General features: G+C 26.6%; 4 protein-coding genes across 9 annotated transcripts; 3 read left to right on the top strand and 1 right to left on the bottom strand.

Moving 5' to 3' along the window:
* Positions 1 to 2,506: 2,506 nt before the first annotated feature.
* LOC118447602 (prestin) lies at positions 2,507 to 11,353 on the top strand. 6 transcript variants are annotated; one of them, XM_085658896.1, is made up of 16 exons: positions 3,490 to 3,646; positions 5,156 to 5,208; positions 6,462 to 6,576; positions 6,740 to 6,901; positions 7,477 to 7,587; positions 7,668 to 7,855; positions 7,933 to 8,097; positions 8,202 to 8,306; positions 8,604 to 8,737; positions 8,876 to 9,038; positions 9,199 to 9,375; positions 9,708 to 9,980; positions 10,060 to 10,227; positions 10,308 to 10,421; positions 10,617 to 10,861; positions 11,216 to 11,353. In XM_085658896.1, the coding sequence occupies exons 3-16, from the start codon at positions 6,480 to 6,482 to the stop codon at positions 11,292 to 11,294; spliced, it is 2,181 nt and encodes a 726-aa protein (XP_085515022.1). In that variant the 5' UTR covers positions 3,490 to 3,646; positions 5,156 to 5,208; positions 6,462 to 6,479; the 3' UTR covers positions 11,295 to 11,353. The 6 variants fall into 6 exon arrangements, with proteins under 6 accessions (XP_085515027.1, XP_085515022.1, XP_085515020.1 ...); XM_085658892.1 differs by lacking the exon at positions 3,490 to 3,646 and adding an exon at positions 4,438 to 4,530; XM_085658900.1 differs by lacking the exon at positions 3,490 to 3,646 and adding an exon at positions 4,463 to 4,519.
* On the top strand, positions 11,217 to 12,261 carry Spase12 (Signal peptidase complex subunit Spase12). The gene is made up of 3 exons (XM_035879727.2): positions 11,217 to 11,358; positions 11,648 to 11,707; positions 11,791 to 12,261. Exons 1-3 carry the CDS (start codon positions 11,314 to 11,316, stop codon positions 11,971 to 11,973), a joined length of 288 nt encoding a protein of 95 aa, XP_035735620.1. The 5' UTR covers positions 11,217 to 11,313; the 3' UTR covers positions 11,974 to 12,261.
* Positions 12,262 to 16,722: 4,461 nt separating this feature from the next.
* On the top strand, positions 16,723 to 19,409 carry LOC118447594 (uncharacterized). The gene is made up of 4 exons (XM_035879708.2): positions 16,723 to 16,999; positions 17,884 to 17,945; positions 18,288 to 18,577; positions 19,087 to 19,409. The coding sequence occupies exons 1-3, from the start codon at positions 16,979 to 16,981 to the stop codon at positions 18,532 to 18,534; spliced, it is 330 nt and encodes a 109-aa protein (XP_035735601.1). The 5' UTR covers positions 16,723 to 16,978; the 3' UTR covers positions 18,535 to 18,577; positions 19,087 to 19,409.
* Positions 19,410 to 19,546: 137 nt separating this feature from the next.
* LOC118447597 (uncharacterized) lies at positions 19,547 to 20,752 on the bottom strand. Its single transcript, XM_035879715.2, has 3 exons — positions 20,682 to 20,752; positions 19,972 to 20,045; positions 19,547 to 19,890 (listed from the first exon to the last, which is right to left on the bottom strand). The coding sequence occupies exons 1-3, from the start codon at positions 20,700 to 20,702 to the stop codon at positions 19,761 to 19,763; spliced, it is 225 nt and encodes a 74-aa protein (XP_035735608.1). The 5' UTR covers positions 20,703 to 20,752; the 3' UTR covers positions 19,547 to 19,760.
* Between the last annotated feature and the right edge of the window lie 597 nt (positions 20,753 to 21,349).

Here is a 21,349-nt window from a genome sequence, read left to right as displayed (position 1 = left end):
TTTAAACGAATGCACACTGTTACTTCTTCTACTAATTAATTAGTAGTAGAATAAACAGTATGCATTAGTTAAAATCAATCATTTAATTAAAATACTGTTTAAATATTAGTTTATTGTACTCCGTGTACGTTATATACCATTTAAATAATTTTAAAACTTATTTCTAAGATCCATTAAAATGAACGCCTGTACACGTATTTGTTTATTTTTATATGGTTTTATTTTAAAGAATCATTAATCGAATACTCATTAAAATGCCTGAATAAGTTACTATGACTTTTCCGTGTGAACATGAGGAAACGCGTTTTCTTTTTGAATTGATTAAAAAAATATAAACATCTGTTTAACCTATGCTATTCAAGGAAGCAATCGTCTACTTCACGAAAACAAACCGCACACCAATTTAGAGTTTATATAAAAATCAGTAGTAGCTTCTTCTCTTTTGTCGCAAAGTTCGAGGAGCGCTACTATATGGAAGTTTTTCTTTCACAAAAAAAAAAAAGAAATGTCGATAACGTTTTTGCTAATAAAGAATCAAGGCATAATTCTTGAAAATTTTTCATGAACATGGTCTCTTTTTAAAGATGAATTTACTTTTATTCATAGATTATTGCCAAAGAAACATCCTTTTGACACGATTTTTTTCCAAAGAAAATAAAGCTTCCTCAAAAGTTCGAAAAAAGCAATGTCCTTGTTTGAATTTTCATCTTTAAAATGACACCTTGTTCATCAAAATTTTTTAAGAATTATACCAATTCTCATCGTTGACGTAAACCATTATAAAACCAGTAGTAATGAACAGTCTTAATTTTTATATCAATGTAAATTGAGATAAAACGTATTTATCAAAGACAAACAAACACCATCTGCAAGGTGAGCATTTCCAGTCTCTTCTTAACTAAAGCAAATTGAAATAATTAAGTTTCTTACATAATTTGTAGAATATGATATTGAAAAAAAAATCATATAGATACGTACGAGTGTGTGTGTGCATATATTTAATTAAGTTAAATTAAGTTTTACATAAGTTTAATTAAGTTAATATATATATATATATATATTAACTTAATGTCGATTTAATCTACAAATAATTATTAGGAATATTTCCTAAAACATTAAATCGTTTAATTACATTGTCGGATTCATGTAAATTTTTTCATTTCTTTTTTTTTTTTTGATACGCAAAAGTCGATGTCAATCATTTTTCAAGCGCGGAGTTTGATACGAAAAATTCTGGAATACAGTGATTAATTCGATTCTTAAATTCAATAATTATCGTCCTAAAATAGTTTGCAGACGATGTTCGTTTTCTATTCAATTAGCATGGAACCCTTATTTTAAAACCTTTTAAACCTTATTTTATTAATATTCACCAAAGTCATTCGAGAAGATACGACATTAATTAAGAATTCTGAACGAACCTATCTGGCATACCTTGATATTTTCATAAAAAAAAAAAAACCAATCTTATCTTTAGCTTGACGTATATTCACTGTTATAATTCTTTCCATATTATTCTTATGATATAAATTAAAAGAGGAAAAAAATATAATAATTTTCATAATACGATGAACGCCTGTGAGATGTTACATTTCATTAATAATTTCGCCATAATGAAGAGTTTAAAAAAAGAGGGAGAATGGTTTGGGGGTGAAAGGGAAGTAATCGGAGTTAGTTGGAGAACAAATCCAATTTAATTATCTTAGAGAAATTCTTTTTAGAAATTAAGATTAATCTAATAAAAAAAAAAAGAAGAAATTAATCAAATAAAAAAAAAAGATGTCCAAATGTTCATTACGTTTATATGCCAGAATAAATAATTTATATAATACGATGTAAGTATCGGATGTTAAACTTTGCGAGCAACTTCGTCATAACAAAACGTTTATAAAAGAAAGAAAGAGAGAGAGAGAGAGAAAGAGAGAGAGAGAGAGAGAGAGAGAAAGAGAGAGAGAGGGAAAGAGAGAGAGAGAGAGATAGAGAGAAAAAGAAATAAAAGAACAAAATTAAACTGGAGATTAAAGGTAATCGTTTTAATTTATAACAAATCATGAACTAATTAACAAAATTATATTTTTTGAATATCTTATTAGACGTAGGCGATTGTTAAAAAAGAAAAAAAAAAAGAAAAAAAAAAAAGAAAAAAAAACGATTGACCATAAAAATAGGACCCTAAATAGTAATCATTCAACGAATCTTACCGAACGTAGTTAACGAGTGAACGTTCGGTATATACGACGAAGAAAGACCTTCGCCATTCTACATTACGCGAGTCAAACATAGTGAGTCCAATATAGTAATCGAGTAACTCGCGATCGGTCAACAACACTTTCCTTCCACTAAACACTACGCGAGGCCTTTCACATTGGAAATATTATTCTAGAATTATTCATATATACATATATATATATATATATATATACATATATACATATGTATACATATATATATACATATATATATAACGTATTTTATAAAAAGCATTTCAGCAATGTTCGAATTCATAAATCTTTTTTAAAGATACTTCGACCTCCTTATCTTCCTTATTCTTCTATATCGACAACAACAACGACGACGACGACGACGACGATATTTCTTCGAAAAAAATAACACCAAAGGTTTGTTCTTCCAATTAATTTCCTCGTTCGAAATATTTCATTCACTTTTTTCTTTTTTTCTTCTTTTCTTTTTTCTTTTCTTTTGCATTTCTTTTCTTTTCTTTTCTTTTCTTATATGTCTATTACTTTCTTATTATATTTTCTTATATGTCTATTACGAAGATAACTCTTCGATATCGAAAAAATGTAAAAGTAATAATATGTAAATCTATGTGTGTACATAAATATGCATATATGTATATATTTATGTATATATATATGTATGTATGTATATATGTATGTATGTATATATGTATGTATATATGAGCGATAAAATCAAAACATTTTATTTTACGAGAAGAATATAAGTAAAAATATTCTATCAATAATTTATATCAGTACATTCGATTGTTTTTTCTTCGATTATAAATATAGATAGAAAAAGTTCGTAGAAGCGTTTATAGAAAATAATGTGGAATGGGAAAATTATTATTTCATTTGTTTTGTTTTTATTATTATTAATAAACATTCACATTCTTAAATGTCATCTGCAAATATATTGAATGATTATTAAATGTAGAATGTAATAATATTTGAGAATATGTGATTTTATCGATTGAGTCTCGATTAAAAAGAAATGATATTTCGTTTCTAAATATTTTGGAGAAAGAGAAAAGAGAGAGAGAGAGAGAGATCGTGCAATTTTGTAACTTCTTTTTGTCTTAATTATTTTAACGAGAATAATTATTTAACAAGAAAATATTAAATAACTGAAACAAATAAGAAGTGAAAGATGTGCATATGCCAATAAATTATTCAAGAAGAGAGATTAGTTTGTTGAATTTGTCGTTGGGAGTCATTTTGCTTGAAGCATTCCGCGAGTTGAAAAGCTTAACGAGATCTCATGGCGCGTGTCGCAATGATAATTGCTCGCTCGATCTACCAAGATCGAGGGAGAGATCGGAGACGGGTTCTCATTGTTGTCTGGACCACAGCGTCTCTCGTATCTACGATTTCCAACTCACATCTTTTCGCAGCTAAATGATAAGGTATTATATTACTGTATTCATTTTCTTTTCAATATCAATATATTTTTATATCGCATAATATTTATATATTAAATAATAATTATTAAATAAATATATGATATAAATTTTATAATCTGACATTTGTACATATCATTGCATATAAAAAGTATATCATTATTTAACAATATATATATATATATATATATATATATATATATTACTTATATTATTACATGTGCGTGTGTGTGCTCGCGCACGCATATAATGATATATAATATACATCATTATGTAATATATAGTTCTTTTTTTCTTTTTTTAATATTTTCATTTATTACACTTTTTCTCGATTGTTTCAATTTTTTTTTCTTCTTCTTCTTTTTTTTCTTTTTCTTTTTTTTTGTTTTTAATATCTTTTTAATCTTTCATTTTTCTTCTTTCTCGCTCATTAGTCACTGAAAAAGAGATACATTTAGTTTTTATAATAATTTCTTCTTCGGTCGCAATATAAGAAGAGACCAAAAAGAAAGCAAAAAAAAGAAACAACAAGAAAATTGCGTTTCAGTTATTTATCGGGTTATCTATATATACATATTCGTTCGTCATTTGCGATCAATTCGTTGCAAAACAACGGATGAAAAAGACATTCGATGAAGACGTTTCGAGTTTAAATCTAGATGCTTCCAATCTCTTAATGTATTCTCATTATCTTTATCATGTACATATACATATATCATGAAACTGTCGAGACAGGACGTGATTTGATAACATTTGGATATCTCGTCGACATTACCGCTTTCGTTCGTAAACTTTTATTACTTCTAGCTTCTCAATGTCAGTTTTCGGTTGTCGTTCGAATCGTGTTAATGTCTCTAGAGAGTGTTGTAAACGAAAACAGTGTGTAAAATGTAAAATAATGGAACTTTTTTTCTTTTTTCTTTTTTTTTTTTTCGTCTACAAATTATTCAACGAACATTCGTTTATAAATTAATATATATTTGTGTTTCTTGTTTATTTCGTTCTTTTATACTTAATTACTTAATTATAACATAATTTATGGAATTCAACGGAAAAAGAAATTATTTCTTTATGAAATATTTCATTGACTTACATAAGGAATTTTTCAAGATTTGTATTAGTACAAATCAATTTTTGTTAAACAATTAATCCAAAATATTAAACAAAGCTTTTCGAATGATAATTCGAAAAAAGAAAAGAAATTAATAAAATAAATAAGATAATATCACGTATATGATGAATATAAATAATTTTGTTTAATTTTCTTAAATAATTATCAAAATTATTAGATACAATTTCCTATGATGATAATATAAAAGAAAAAAAAATAAATAAATAAATAAAAAAAGATAAGAAGAAATAAAAATAGTACAAAATATATTAACAAAAAATTAAGTTTGTTCTATCGATTTACTCGATTCACTTTTTTTTTTATATATGAAAATGAACAATTTAATTATATATGTATATATTATATAATTAATAAATATATATTATATATATATCTCATTTTAGATTTAATCTACGCATATATTCTGAAAGACGTTTCGATGAGCATCATTGCATAAGTATGTATATCATGAATAGACCTCCTTTTGAATTAAATCATTCGTATCAGTTAAATTTAACGTTCGTCGATAATATATGCTCCATTTATTTGCCAGTCTAATCACACAATTACTGTCACGAAGCAATTGCTCGAAGGAAAGCCTCAGAGACAATGAAAAGAAAAAAAAAATAAATAAATAAATAAAGTCATTGGAATTCTCTGATGTCATTGTTGTTATGATTAAATCATGTATAATAGTCAGCCTTATCGTGTTTACCCTGATATTTTTAGAAAAATTCGATACAATTTTATATCGAAAAATGATGAAAAAGAACAGTGGGATCACTTCATTGAATTTTATTTTTAGGATTTCAAGAAAAAAGAAGAAAAAAGGAAAAGAAAAAGTTTACTTGAGAACATGTTTTTCGCCAAAAATTTATTTAAAATTAATTTCTTTTTTTTTCTTTATCAGTGGAAATTATAATTTATTTGGAATTTATTTTTCTTATTGTTTAAAATTAAGTTTTATATATATATATATACATAAATTTTTTCAAATTTATAATTTATTTTAAATTAATTTGTTTTCTTCTTTTTCTTTTATCTATTTCACTCGTTTTTTTTTTTGCATTTATTCGTTTTTCTTTTTTATTTTACAATTTAATTAAATGTCCTTGAAAAAGCAATTGAATTTTTTGATTTAGCACGAACCGGGCTACATATTACCATTTGCAAAAATATTTATTAACGAAACAAAACTGTTATGCACATACGACATTCCTCACGATAAAACAATCCTTTTTTTTTCAAAATAATACGTCACCGCGAACTATCAGCATGATGCTAAAATAAAAACAGACCAATATATTTCTGCCATGTGCTTTTGAATAAACATCCTTTTTATCTTTAAAGGATTATTATGTCTGCATTGTCCTGACAATAAAAATATTTTTTACTTTTGCTTTTTTTCTCTTTTTCTTTTTTGTTCCACAAAAGAATTATTTTCTTTTGAAATAATACTACAAAAAAGATAGGAAAAAAAATTTTGATTTTTATTACAAGAATATGATCATCAATTTATTATGAATAAAGAAATTCTTTCATTTATTTATTTATTTATTTATTTATTTATTTATTATTATTTTTTTTCTTCTCGAAGAAAAAAAATCACTTTCGATCAAAAATTCCCTTCCTATTGAACATTTCTTATTTCCAATGATTTTCTTTCGTTCTCTTTTATTTTTTATTTTTTTCTCTTCTTTTTTTCAACAGATTCTTCGAAGAATAAATATGGCGACGATAACATCGGAAATGACAGTGATACGACCGATATATCGTCAAGACGAATTGCATCGAGCGTGCAAGTATGCGAAACCAAAGAGAAATCGTAAGTCGAGTCAGTGACCTTAAATCACTTTTATCTCGGTTTAGTTTTTAATAGTGCAACTTGTTGTCGGAGATTTCATCTCCGCGAAAGCGAAACGAGTCCTTGAAATAATACTTTTTTCTTTTTCTTTTGATTTATTATTACGAGTATATATTGTAATTAGTTACCGAAGAGATGTCCAAAAGATGGAGGAAAGCTAATCCATGGAAAATATTGAAAAAATCTATACCGTTGATCTCATGGTTACCAGAATATAATTGGAGAAATAATATTCTTGGTGATATAGTAGCAGGTATTACCGTTGCCGTAATGCACATACCTCAAGGTATAATAATTTTTTTAATAATTTCTAATTTTATACAATTAAAAATTATTTATATATATATATATATATATATATATATATATTGAATTATTCAATATAATTGAATAATTGACTTTTTTCTTTTCTTTTTCTTTTCTTTTTTTTTCTTTTTTTTAATTAAGACGAAAAGAATTTTTTTATCATATTTTAAAATATAAATCAAAAATTTTATATATCTAATTAAAGCTTTTATTTTCTTATTTTTATTATAAATTATAATCTACGTTTGAAAAATATTATTTATTTCTTGCGCAAACAATTTCTATCTCGTTGATTTTTTTATTAATATAAATTTCGAATTTACATTTGAAAAAATATTAAAAATTTCTTACGAACAAAATTTTTATCTTGTTGATTTCAATATAAATTTGAATTTACATTTTAAATATTATTTTTCTTCTAATTAAATTAATTATGATCTTTTTCCAAATGCGTAATTCATTATTATTATTATTATTATTATTATTATTATTATTATTATTATTATTATTATTATTATTATTATTATTATTATTATTATTATTATTATTTGATAGGAATGGCATATGCAATATTGGGAAATGTACCATCCATAGTTGGTATTTACATGGCGTTTTTTCCAGTTTTAATATATTTTTTATTCGGTACATCCAGACATAACTCGATGGGTAAGTTTCTTTCGAATGAATATAATTAATTTTAAAATGACACTTTTTTATTCTTCAATTACTCTATCTCTAAATTGTAGGTACATTCGCGGTTGTATGTATGATGACAGGTAAAGTGGTAACGACCTATAGCTCATCAGAAAATTTATCGGACAATAGCACTAAGATTTATGAAGAGAACATAACGATGACATCGGGTATAATCAATAATCATTACACACCGATACAAGTAGCTACCGTTGTGACATTTGTTGTTGGTCTAACGCAGGTGACGTTATTGTAAAATGTTTTCGTAATCAATGATTGAATCGATATTTAACGTGTAACTGAAGATATCTGGTCTAGTTAGGAATGTACATATTACGATTGGGTATTATATCTTCGTTCTTGGCCGATAGCCTAATAAGTGGTTTCACCACAGCTGCTGGATTACATGTCTTCACGTCACAAGTGAAGGATCTTCTTGGTTTAACATTGATACCACGAAGAGGTATATTTAAACTGATTCTCGTGAGTACGAGTACATCATCCTGTAATATTTCCATTATATATCTTTAATCGAAATAATTACATATGTAAAAATTTTTTTTGTATGTCTTTCCATTATTTTTTAGACCTACTTCGATATATTTAATAATCTCGATAGAATCAATCTGGCTGCTTTGAGTATATCAACAATAACTATTATTATTCTGATATTTAATAATGAATTCTTAAAAGTAAGCAGTATCATTATATATATATATATATATATATATATATATATATATATATATATATATATATATTATTAGTGTCTCAACGAAAAGTGTCTATTAGATTTATTACAAAATATAATGATATTTTCGAAAAACGTCGAGACAAGTCAATTATGTTTTCGAGTGAGACAGAACCTTATCAAAAAAAGAAGTCATTAGATTTCACAATAATCCTGATGGACATTTTTCGTTATATATTATATACGATATTATATATATATATATGTAACATAAAATAATAATTATTGTATTTTCTAGCCAAGATTTGCAAAATTAAGTCCATTTCCAATACCTATAGAAATGTTGACAGTAGTGAGTGGTACTTTGATATCAATGTACATGAATTTGACAGAAGTATACAATGTCAAAGTAGTCGGTGATATACCAGTCGGGTAAATTTATAAAAATAATTCTGTCTTATAATATCAATCTCAAATAAAATATGTCGTACTTGGAAAAATTATAATAAAATTGTATAATTTTAATTACGTTTTTACGTTTATCCTTATGCTGATATTTATATCTTTCAGATTACCAGAACCGTCGATACCTCCGCTTTCTCTGATACCGAACGTTCTACTCGATAGCTTCGTAATTACTTTAGTTTCCTATACTATATCTATGTCAATGGCTTTGATCTTTGCGCAAAAAGCTGGTTACAAAGTAGATGCCAATCAAGAATTGGTTGCCCAGGTAAGTACAATTACCAATGTATTTCAACATATCGCCAAGTTTTTTCCTTCTTTTTTTTGTAATACAAACAATAAAAATTCACAATGAAGGATATAATATCGAACATACTTTTTTTTTATTTTTTTATTTTCTTATTTTTTTTTTTTTTTTATCTTTCTAGGGTCTTGGAAATCTTTTTGGATCCTTTTTCTCTTGCATGCCATTCACTGCCTCATTATCGAGATCATTGATCCAAGAAACCGTTGGCGGACATACTCAATTAGCAAGCTTGATATCTTGTACTATATTGATCAGCGTCTTACTATGGATTGGACCATTCTTCGAACCTCTTCCACGTGTAATATTTACGAATTTTTATTAATTTAATTAATTCTGAATTGTTCAAGATTTAGGATTCGTTCAATTTTTATTAGTTTTCATTTTCTTTTTTCCTTTTTTTTTTTTTTTTTTTTTATTTCTTTTAGAAAGCAGAAGTTCACATTTTTTGGTATTTAAAATCGTACGATTGAAAAATCGATAAATTTATATGAAATTAATTTATTTAAAGAAAAGAAACAAGTATTAATAGAGAGATAATTTTTGTCGATAATATTCGGAAGTCCGTGTATTTGTAATGTATCACATTTATTATATGAACGATTATTAAATATACATATAATTATTTTCTAGTGTATCCTAGCCAGTATAATAGTCGTGGCTCTTCAAAGTATGCTGATGAAAATTACAGAATTCAAAAAGTTTTGGAAATTGGATAAAATAGATGCCATTATATGGGCCATAACATTTCTTACCGTTATTTTGTTGGACGTCGAATATGGTCTACTCATTGGTTTGCTTGTATGCCTCGCAAAATTAATAGTTATTGCTACTAAACCCTATGCATGTTTACTTGCATTGGCACCCGGTACCGAACTCTATTTGGATTCCAAAAGATACAAAGGAGTATGACAAATTTGGATAAAATTTCTTTCATTATTAATTCAATTATGACAGTACATAAATTTTTTTTGTTTTGCCTCAGACCATCGAGATAGCAGGTATTAAGATATTTCATTATTCGGGAAGTCTGAACTTTGCATCTAGGCAACATTTTTGTGAGAAAGTTTACAAACTCACTGAAGTGATACCAAGAAAGGAATTGATGAAGAAACATTCTAAAAAGATCGTCGAAGATGAAAGAACAGAAGAGGTAAATATAAATTTATAAAAAAAATCTTCGAAAGGTATATCATATTTTATTTTACATCTTTTGTTCTTTTTTTTTTTTAGATAAAATACTCAAATCCCGACTTCAACGAACTATCTGCGTGTTCATCCCAACAACTTTATATTACTAGAAATTCTTCGAATTGTTATTATGGCAGTACATCGTCTAAGGAAACTGTAATTTTTCTTTTTCTTCTTCTTTTCTTTTTTTTTTTTTTTAGTATATATTCGCTATGCTCTCTTTAATAAGTTTATCACTAGCTGTGTGTTATAATTACTTTTAATAATTTTAATAATATTTATTTATTACAAATGATCTTGGAAAAATTAATTAATTAATTAATTAATTAATTAATATACATTTTTTTATAGATACGAACTCTAATATTGGACTTTTCGGCAGTAGTATACATCGATCCTTCCGGTGTAAAAACTTTAAAAAATTTAATTAACGAATACAATGACATTAATGTATCCGTTTTTATCACTGGATCCTGCGGTCCTGTTTATGAAACAATGAACAAGTGTAATTTATTGGAATCCAACGATTCTACTTTTGGATTATTTCCTACAATCGCCGATGCTGTACATTTTGCACAACACCGAAACAATGATAGGTCGATATCCACGTGGACTACTAATACTTTAGAATAAAAATAATTATATAAATATATAAATTTATAGAGAAAAATTAGTGATATGAAAAATATAGGAGAAGATACAAATGTTATATGATTAAACACACAACAGTATTATTTTATTAGGATTTATAAATGTTCTCCTTATGAGTCTTCAAAAAGAAAAAAAAAAATTATTGTTCGATTATTTATTAATTTTTTATCATATAGATATTAGACAGTAAATAAATGAAAAAACGCCTGAAAACACGCTATCTATTTCACAGCGATAGCGTGTGTATTTGTTTAAAGTAGTAATGACAACAGCGAAATAGTTACAGAATTTTCTTACAGATGGCACTGTTACAAGCGCTATAAAATTCATCACTTCACAGAGTTTGCTTTGAGGGGTTATATATTGCCACGTCTATAATATTTATTTATTTAATATAATGAATTCTTGGGTACAATATATTAAGTCTATTCCTACGTATATGGTAAGTTATAAATATAATTTGATTTAAATCTAAAATCTAGCTCGGCGATAAGAAATTGTAAATTTTTTAAACGCATGCAAAATTTAGAGGTTATGTGTCTCCATATGTCAAAGATAAGATACAGTTTTGTGTATTAAGGATTAATAAAATAATGCTAAATAAAATAATTATTAAAATATTTGCGTTAGATTTTAATATAAAGAAGTATATACAAAGTTATGTATCATACTTATGTAATATGTAAAATATCATACATGTATAAATTTTAATTGAATATATATCGTTATAGGACTACGATGGTCAGGCCAGAGCAGAGAAATTATCAAGAGTCATCATAACTCTCTTTGGGGTTAGTAACAGTTTCTATTATTAATTATTTTAACTATTTCGTTAATAAAAATCTTAAAATTATGATAAAAATTTTTTGTGCAGGTCGTTGGTCTTATATGGGGATACGTCATTCAACAATTCTCTCAAACTATTTATATTCTAGGAGCAGGTTTTGTAATGGCTGCATTAATTACAGTACCGCCATGGCCTATGTATCGCCGTAAACCATTAGATTGGCAGAAACCACAAGCTGAAATAGCCACAAAGTTAAAAAAGAAAAAGTAATGGTGCATTTAATTTATATTGATAAAATGATTTAAGTTTCTGTTTGACCAACTGCGAAAGCAGGAGAGACTGACATTCCTACGTATAATATAGTGTTTTATAACTAAATGTAGGAAGAAAAAAAACCTGCAGCATTTAATAACCGATGTACTTCAAAGTAAATTTTTTTTATATTTATCCAAAACAGTGTAATAATTACTTTTAAAGAGAAACATTATATAATAGAAAAACTATATCGAATATAAAAAATGATATTTAAATAAGAGTAAAAAGAGTATCAATAGTCTACATGATCATTGCTTACTGTCACAGAGTAAAATTAGTCTTACGTATTTTTTATATGGTGAAAAGGAAGTAGTAGAATTTTTACCATATATCAACTGTAAATTTCCCCTTCGTTGTTTCCGAACGATTATCTATCATTTATGGCAATAACACATACATATATACTATGTTGCAGCACATTGGACGAGTTCCAATGTTAAAACTTTCATTCACCATGTCTCTCATTTCTCTTTCGTCGCACGATGATGTATATATTATTCTCAAAATCGAACATCGGCTAAATAACTTTCACGAGTACTAACAAATAGAAAAATCGTATTTATGATTATCCAATGAAAATTTCTTAATATAACTTTCTAAAGATAATCTTATAAAATATTGCCGATAAAAATTCATCGACATTAGACGGAAATTTTGAACATAGTAAAAAATTTAATTAAATTTGAATATTTTAATATAAATTCGAATATCCTAATTTTCTGCTTCTTTAAAAAATTTCACTTTTATTTCAAAACATTTTTAAACTTCATTTGAAATTACAATTCGATACTAATGTGAAAGCTTAAAATAAAACAGAGTTTGAATCTCATAACAATCTCGTACTTAACGAGAGCGTTAAAAAAAATAGAAGAGAAATAGATCTGAACTATTATCATTAATTGCACAACGATATAATTTTCTAGGATGCGAATAATCAAAATAGTCTATAATATGACGTAACGAAGTACGTCCTGTATATGTTACCCTCGCTTTCGAAAGAAGGACATTCGCAACGTTTGAAAGCCGGAAGATAATCGTTTCATTTAATAGGGCATTTATCCAGATCCAGTTCCAGTTCCAGTTTCGAACTTGAAAATTTCACATTATAAAGTAGAATAAAAGGCAGTCGTTGATACAAATCGCGTGCTCTCCTTTAATATCCTTTTTCCAATCTACGATGATCATACCTTTATCCCGTAGATACATAAAAGAGATACATAAAGATTTATATATATATATATATGTACATATATGTGTGTTGCTTACGAAACACTTTCTCCCTGTATGAAGGATATTTTAAGTATGCGAGCTGCACCACTTCCTGCTGTAACTCTGTCGGCTTTGTCGGTGTAAGAGAGTAAAAATAAAAAAAATAAAAAAAAGAAAGAACAAATCAAACGAATAATATAATTCACTTTAATTTAGGACTCGTCTTTCGTATAATCGTATTTAAAGATGACCAATTAAAAAATTCTCGCTAAATTGACGACAATCAACCTTCAAACTTGCACTTGAACGACATTATTTATTTTGCGGTCCAGCACGATTAACGTAAACGCAAATTCCGTCGGATAATAAATTAAATACTTTTCAAAGTGTCGATATAGTTATTGCCATTCCTTTTTTTCTTTATTTTTTCTTCGTCTTTCTTCTTTTTTCTTTCTTTTGCCTTTTGCTCTTTTTTTTTTTTTTTAACGGTACTCGATAAAAAAATAGCTGTATAATTTACGCAACTTACTTTCGCTAAATGTGATATGATACTTTATCGACCGACTGATAATCCAATATTGTAGAATAAAAATATAATATTTTCAATTTAATCTCCCTTTTTTCGTCGTACTATAAAAACGTGATGTTTAGATATTAGAAATAATTTGGATTATTTAATCGAGTTACATTGCATACATAATTAAATACATTCGGCTGACATTTCAGTCAAGCGAGCAATGGCGCATTATAAACATTGAAAGTTTACGAGGAAGATAGTTGACGATTTCTTTCTATTGTACAGCCACAACCAACATTGTAATGATATTATTGACACATCATATTGATTCCGAAATAGTGAAATCGTTATGAAGTTTTGGAGATGCATATATGTTTATATATGTAAATATATAAACAAATGTAAAGGTAACAAAATAAATGAAAAATTCCACGAATGATAGTAAAAGTATTATCAAGTCGGATGATAATTTTTAACGAGACTTTTCAATTTTCAATTTTTGTTTTTAGAATAAAAAGAAAAACAAAAAACTACAAATCTACAGTAAAAATTACAAAAATATTACTATCTTGTAAAACAATGAACCTTATCATAAGTTAAAAATTTTTCGAAATAGTATAATTAATCAATTTGAAACAATCACTTAAAAACTTTTGATCCATCTTGTATATATATAGCTGTGATATAATCGATATAATATATATATATATATATATATATATATATATATATATGCACAATAATCTATATATAAATGCATGTTAGAAATACATTCATGTTTTATTAATCGATCCATTTTCTTCTTCGTTTCTTACTTATCGCGTCTTGTATAAGCACAAAATCAATATTTATAATTTGCCAACACGTAATGAAAGTTCATTGAAATTCACGAATTATTTATGAGTTTGTTGTTGACGAAATTCTTAACGAAAAAACGAAAGATCGTGATATAAGAATCATTAAATGCGTTTACGATAAAACGATGCTATAAAACTTTCCATACGAATGTGTGGAAGAAAGAGTTGTTAGGTAATCAAAAAACTTCAGAATAACATCTTGTAACGAATTAATTCAAATTCCGAAAATACACATATTAAATATGATTCGATTTATAAAAAATCGATAACTATGATGTTCCGAGGAAGTATTGTCGTAACATTGTGCTCTCACTCTTTTACAATCATCATTTTCATTATTTTATATTTAAACAAAATTTTCATTATTTTATATTCTAAATGAACAATAAACAATGATTAATTGTTTACTCGATATTTTATATTTAAATAAACGATAAATGATATTATAGTATTCTTTTAATCAAAAAGAAAATAGTAAGTATATAATAATTGTAGTATACAAGAATAGTATTTTTTTTTTTTTACTGAAAAAAAATAGTTTTATAAAAATATAAAAAAAAAAAAAATAATATTTTTTATTATTAGGAAAAAAAAACAACAAAAAAGAACACTAATAGATATAAAAATAAATAAAAACAAAAACATGATTAGATATAAAATATTTAATATTGCGATATTTAACATTGCTTCTTATGCAATTCAATATTTTTTGAAAAAAAAAAAATAAAAAAGAAAAAAAAAAGAAAAAACAAACAAAAGAAAAAATAAAAACTAATAGAAGGTTCTTATTCGAAATAAAATATTATTTTAGAACGTATCATAGATGTAATGCTGATCATAATTAACGTAAACTCTAACGAATTAAGAATGCTACCTGTTTATATAGGGAAAATGCGGAAGCTTATAATTATATAATAATTATAAAACCGTTAGTAATGATTTTATCGCGATAATCGATAAGACTCGAATTTATTGTACTCCGCACGTGTTCGCTTAGTGTAACGAAAATATTTTCATTTACGAACGAAAATTGATTAATGAAAAATCGGATGGACAAAATTACGAACGATTAAATTGAAGACTTTAAACTTATTAATAAACGACTATACACATTCGTCTTCATCGTTTCACATTCTAGGACGCCACATTAAATGTGCAAATAGAAACGGTAATTCAATGTTAACCATATTCTATCGTTACAAACCATAGCATTCCATAATACGGTATAATTACGTTTAAAATACTATAGTTAAGTTGGCAAATAAATAAGTGAACATTGACTTTTACTTCGTGACGGACTATTGCCTTAGACCTTTACAGGAAAGTGATTAAAAAAAAACAAAACAAAAAAATACCGGGCTAACGAACAAATCAAAAATTTTTTTATAACACGAAATTGGATCGATATTAAATTCGATATATATATATGTATGTATATTTTTTTATTTCTATTTTCCTTTTTTTTTTCACGCAATCCAGACGCACGGACACTTGACCAAATAATATTTTCACGCACACACATACACACACACATATATACACTCCTCAAATCACGAACTTCGCACATTTATATTTTTTTTCTTTCTTATCTTCCAATCAGAAAATCGTCCGTCTTCTTCGTTTTTTATTTTTCTTTTAATTTTTTCTTTCTTTCCCTTTTCTTTTCTTTTTTTTTTCTTTTTATTATTTATTTAATCAACTTCAGATCTCTCGGATTAATAAAATGGAGGAAAAATTGGGTTCGAACTTTCGACGACGAAGACACACTACGCTGCACTGTTACGCAGCTTCTTTCGAATATTCCGAGAGTTGCATGCGCGCGGAAACCCGTGCGCGCGAGCGCACGCACACACACCATACACACGGACACTGCTGTCTGTTTGTATGAGGCGTACGACGATGTTTTGTTTTGGGAGGTGTGTGACTATTATACACACATATATACGTAAAACTACGTAACAGTCTGCGATCGTTTCCTTGGTTTTACGTAACTATAATGTCTCGGGACTATGACTCTCTTCCCCACCCTGATCATTTTCACCGGGTGGTTTTGGCCAAGGCACTCACATGTCCTTTATAAGCACACATCCTCAGCGATCAAAGGCAGAATCGTATCGACGTTCATAATATCAAGTCAAGCAGACGATCTCATTACGATTGCGACGTATTATCGTTAAAAAAAAAAAATATATATATATATATATAAAAATAAAAAAAAAAAAATATCCCTTCTCTTTTTTTTCTTTGCGAATTTTCTTTCAAGCGGTTTCTATATATTTGTTTAATATTTTTCGTATTTTTTTCCTTTCGTTAATTTTTATTCCCGTTGAAGATCAGCCAAGGAAGATTTTGTCTACGTCAAAAGAAGATCAACGAGATGAATTCATACATTATTGTCGTGAGTAAAATTTTATTGATGTCGTATAATTCCATGTTTTTTCTTTTTTCTTTTTTCCTTTTCTTTTCTTTTCTTTTCTTTTCGTTCCTCAATTTAACTCAATGTAACTTTTATTCCACTTCTTTTCTAAGAAATAAACGATTTTTATACAAACAAATTTTATACAATTTTATGCGTTAACTTTTTTATATTATTTCTCGAAGAGATTTACAACGACAATAAATCTCTTGGAAGAATAATTATTATTTAATTATTAGATATTTTGTTCCTATATATTTTTTTCTTTATTATTTGTTGTTTTTATATTGAAAATTAAAAAGGAAGGATGATTATCTAGATGAATTTGTACATTATTGTCGTGAATGAATTTTTATTATTATCGCGTATTTTCACTTTTTAAGACTTAATTTAATTTAATTGTCATTTTTATATTTTTATTTTTAATATTTTCTTTTGAAAAATAGACGACGAAATTTTATATAATTTTATCCTTTTTAATTTTGTTATATTATTCCGAAAAGCATTGTGACAAAAATGGTGATTTATTTTGTAGATAATAATTATTAATTATTAGTACATAATAATAATAATAATAATAATAATAATAATAATAATAATAATAATAATAATATATATATATATATATATATATAATACGTAAGAAAAAAATAGAACATGTGAGACAATCTCACCTGCGAAAACGAAGTATTTTCACGTTGTCGTAATACGAATTACATACATATGCATGTAAGTGCATCGGTCGAGAAATGCAGTGAAACGTTCATAAAAAATGCCGTTCTGCATTTCGATAACCGATGTGACGTGTGTACGAGCTCAATTTATTTCCTTATGTTGATAATCACAAATTCACAATCGTATTTCAGGCGTTCGTGTTCGGAATGTTGACCGTGGCTTTAGCATCGCCCATACCTGGTCATCATGGCCAGTAAGTTAGAAAAAAAGAAAAAGTATCCTATCATTATTCATAAATTATACATAATTTAATATCTTTTAAGTTTATATCGAATCGTGACCTGTTAAGAAAAAAAAAAAAAAAAAAGGAAAAGAAACGAACACCATAAATTTATTTTATTTGTTACGTTAATTCGTTTATAATAATTTCTTTTTTTTTTTTTTATTATACCTACTAATTTTATTATACCTACTAATTTTTTTCATTAATTTTCCATCATTAATTTTTTCATCGATTTTTAACTATATTAATTTTGAATTATTTATTATTTTAATAATTTCTAATCGTCCTTATAACAATTAATTTTCATTGTAGTTCTCATCACGTGATTCATGTCCCGTATCACGTTCACACGGTTCATCATCATCACGTGAAAAAAATTCACGTACCAGTTCATCACGTTAAAAAGGTACCAGTGCCAGTACCAATTCCAATTCACCATGTCGAAAAGGTTCATGTACCAGTACCTGTAGTTGAAAAGGTTCATGTACCTGTACCAGTAGTCGAAAAAGTTCATGTACCTGTTCATGTACCAGTTCACGAAGAAAAGTCTTGGTGGTAGATCGAGTCTCAAATGTTGTTATTCATTTGTTTTTGATTCTTAGGTATGTACCAGTATTTATATACAGATTTATATAGATATATATATATATACACATCTACATGACATTAGGTCTCTTGTTGTTCGTTACAATATTTTTTATTTGATTGTTATTAATATTTCAAGACAACGATTTCTTGACATAAATATCAATCATTATTATTGTCATATTAATATTGTCAAATTATTTATAGATTTGATGATTATAAAAATTTATTTATTTTTTTATTATTTTATAAGATAATTTTAATGGCTATCAAAAGAATATTCTTTATTAATTGAAATCTATTATTATTAAATATACTCGATAATATAATCACAATTATTTTCCTTTTTTTAATATTATTTTTAATTAATAATTAAAGAGAAAATATTCACTGTTTTCTAATATTACTTTTAATAGTAACATATATATATATATATATATATATATATATTTTTTTTTTATTTTTTTATTCGTTTCTTATTTTATTCTGTTATTATTTTTTATATGTATACATTTTTGATTTACAGGTTATATAATTTAAAATAATAAGGAGACGCGTTCTCTGATCTTCGAATAATAATATAAGAAAAGAGATAAGTGAACGTTCCGCCAGAATACTCGTAGCCAGAAATACTCATCGAAGGAAAGATCAGTACAAAATAGATATCGATTTATCAATAGGACATAAAAAACCTTGGATTATTATCAGGGGATAGATTAAGCGTGTGTTCGACATGAAAATTAATCTATGTACATATACTTTTGCGTTGTGTTATTCTTATATACAATTTTATTTTTATATACACGAACATTTATATATATATATATATATATGTATATATATGTATATACATATATGTTTGATAAATATTATTAACTGATACATTATTTGACGTCTTTTTATCCTCGTCCAATCATCCGATTAAAATAATTAGAGAATAATTGGAGAAATTAGAATTTAGTATAGAGTGAAAAAAAAAAGAAATAAAAATTAAATAATATCAATTTGGTTTTAACAATTTATTAACGTGTAACAATTGACATAACAATAGTGCAATGGGTTAACAGTAATAACGTTTGGAGAAGGATCGTTTGAAACTAACTTTCTCTCTCTCTCTCTCTCTCTTTCTCTCTTCCTTTCTCTCCCTCTGTCTCTCTCTCTCTCTCTCTCTCTCTCTCTTTCTCTCTCTCTCTCTCTCTCTCACCAGCCATCTTCTTCGTGTTCATGATCATGATCGTCGTCGTGTGACTCTACCGGTATATAAATTTTCTTTACGTGCGTATGGTGATGCTTATGGATATAATGTGGCACGTGTATTATAAAGTGGGTACTGAAAACCATTGAAAATGTTTGAAGATTTATAAACATCTGAGATTTATTTGTATTTTCTAAGGATATTTGAATCATTTACTGCTCGTGTCCATCACCACCAGGATGGGGCATCGCAGTTACAAGTGCAAACATGAACACCATTAGAAGTAAGATCTGAAAAAGAATAGAAAATGAAAAAGAATAGAAAATGAAAAAGAATAAGTATGAAAGATGGAAATCCGATAAAGAATAAATTAAATTCATTATTTATTAATTGACTCGAAGGTATTGGAATAAAATAGAGATTGATATTGGTTTATAAAATCTTTACGATTACAAAAAAAAAAAAAAAATACAAAATTTCATTGATTCGACAATTTCTATGATCGATAGATCGAAATTTCAAATCCTTAATGCGATTTGTTCCTTTGGTTTTTCTTTCTTTTTTTTTTCTTTTTTTCCCTCTTTTTTTTCCTTTTTCATTTATCATCAATTATTTATCTATTGCTACGAAGACCATTAGAATAAGAGAGAGATATTTTATATAAGATTTATATGATCTCAAAAGATATCGAGTATTTCGATGAACGTTATCTCGAAACTTCAAATTCTTTTTTTTTTCTTTTTTTTTGTTTTTTAGTTTTTTAGTTTTGTAAAAAAGTACATACAGTACATATAGTAGTTTGTAGGCTTGATAATTGCGAATAATAAAAGAAGGATAAAAAAATATGAACAGAAAATAAAAATAAATGAAAGAGAAATTAATAGAGAAAAAAAGAGAAAAAATAAAAGATCCATTGAGACACCCACGTATCTTCGTAGTTTCAGCATGTCTCCTCTCCAGTACGTCTTACTACTTTCGGCGAGTCAAGTAAAGAACTAAAAGTCACTTACCTCGCAAGCCTTATAAACAGAAACAATCAGTGAACGGTGTATGAACGTGCAAGAGTTTTACTACCTTAACATTGCCCCACCTCTACTACCTGCTCTCACTTGCGATTACATGTGGGCCGATGGACCCGCATTGTCGTAGAGACACCAATTGTATCGAAGAATTAATCGATTGTATCGAAGATTACAAGAAAATAAAAAAAAAGAAAAAAGGAAAAAAAGAAAGAAAAAAAAAAAGAAAAAGAAAATGAGTATTCACAACTTTCTTCCTTTCTTTCTTTCTTTCTTTCTTTCTTTCTTTCTTTCTTTACATTTCTCATTTTTATCTTGATTGTGCTCGATTTATTTTTTTAAATTTATTTTATGATTGCAAAAATATACTACATACTATATACTTACTCTCACTCTCTCTTTCTCTCTCTCTCTCTCTCTCTCTCTTAATTTTGTTTATTATAGTTTAACTATATCATACATATTTATATGGATATGCGAATTGTAATTTAAACACATACGCATGTGCGAAAAGTACTTTGAACATATACACATATACATATGGATAGTAATTTTAAAGCATACATATATGTGTG

Source organism: Vespa mandarinia, chromosome 1 (genome assembly GCF_050613455.1).
Source record: "Vespa mandarinia isolate Hongniang chromosome 1, ASM5061345v1, whole genome shotgun sequence".
Classification (NCBI taxonomy): Eukaryota; Metazoa; Arthropoda; class Insecta; order Hymenoptera; family Vespidae; genus Vespa; species Vespa mandarinia.
The sequence above is the reverse complement of the archived record's forward strand: the minus strand, read 5'-3'. Positions and strand labels throughout refer to the sequence as shown.

What these genes read in the sequence shown, in the direction of transcription:
- LOC118447602 (XM_085658901.1), top strand. Translation starts at nt 6,480, where the DNA reads ATGGCGACGATAACATCGGAAATGACAGTGATACGACCGATATATCGT. An exon ending in ATCAAGAATTGGTTGCCCAG is followed by an intron (nt 9,039 to 9,198) that starts GTAAGTACAATT and finishes TTATCTTTCTAG; the next exon opens with GGTCTTGGAAATCTTTTTGG. An exon ending in CAACACCGAAACAATGATAG is followed by an intron (nt 10,862 to 11,215) that starts GTCGATATCCAC and finishes ATTTTCTTACAG; the next exon opens with ATGGCACTGTTACAAGCGCT.
- Spase12 (XM_035879727.2), top strand. Translation starts at nt 11,314, where the DNA reads ATGAATTCTTGGGTACAATATATTAAGTCTATTCCTACGTATATG. An exon ending in AGTCTATTCCTACGTATATG is followed by an intron (nt 11,359 to 11,647) that starts GTAAGTTATAAA and finishes ATATCGTTATAG; the next exon opens with GACTACGATGGTCAGGCCAG. An exon ending in TCATCATAACTCTCTTTGGG is followed by an intron (nt 11,708 to 11,790) that starts GTTAGTAACAGT and finishes TTTTTTGTGCAG; the next exon opens with GTCGTTGGTCTTATATGGGG.
- LOC118447594 (XM_035879708.2), top strand. Translation starts at nt 16,979, where the DNA reads ATGAATTCATACATTATTGTC. An exon ending in TGAATTCATACATTATTGTC is followed by an intron (nt 17,000 to 17,883) that starts GTGAGTAAAATT and finishes ATCGTATTTCAG; the next exon opens with GCGTTCGTGTTCGGAATGTT. An exon ending in ATACCTGGTCATCATGGCCA is followed by an intron (nt 17,946 to 18,287) that starts GTAAGTTAGAAA and finishes TTTTCATTGTAG; the next exon opens with TTCTCATCACGTGATTCATG.
- LOC118447597 (XM_035879715.2), bottom strand. Translation starts at nt 20,702, where the DNA reads ATGCTGAAACTACGAAGATAC. An exon ending in TGCTGAAACTACGAAGATAC is followed by an intron (nt 20,046 to 20,681) that starts GTGGGTGTCTCA and finishes ATTCTTTTTCAG; the next exon opens with ATCTTACTTCTAATGGTGTT. An exon ending in GGTGGTGATGGACACGAGCA is followed by an intron (nt 19,891 to 19,971) that starts GTAAATGATTCA and finishes AATGGTTTTCAG; the next exon opens with TACCCACTTTATAATACACG.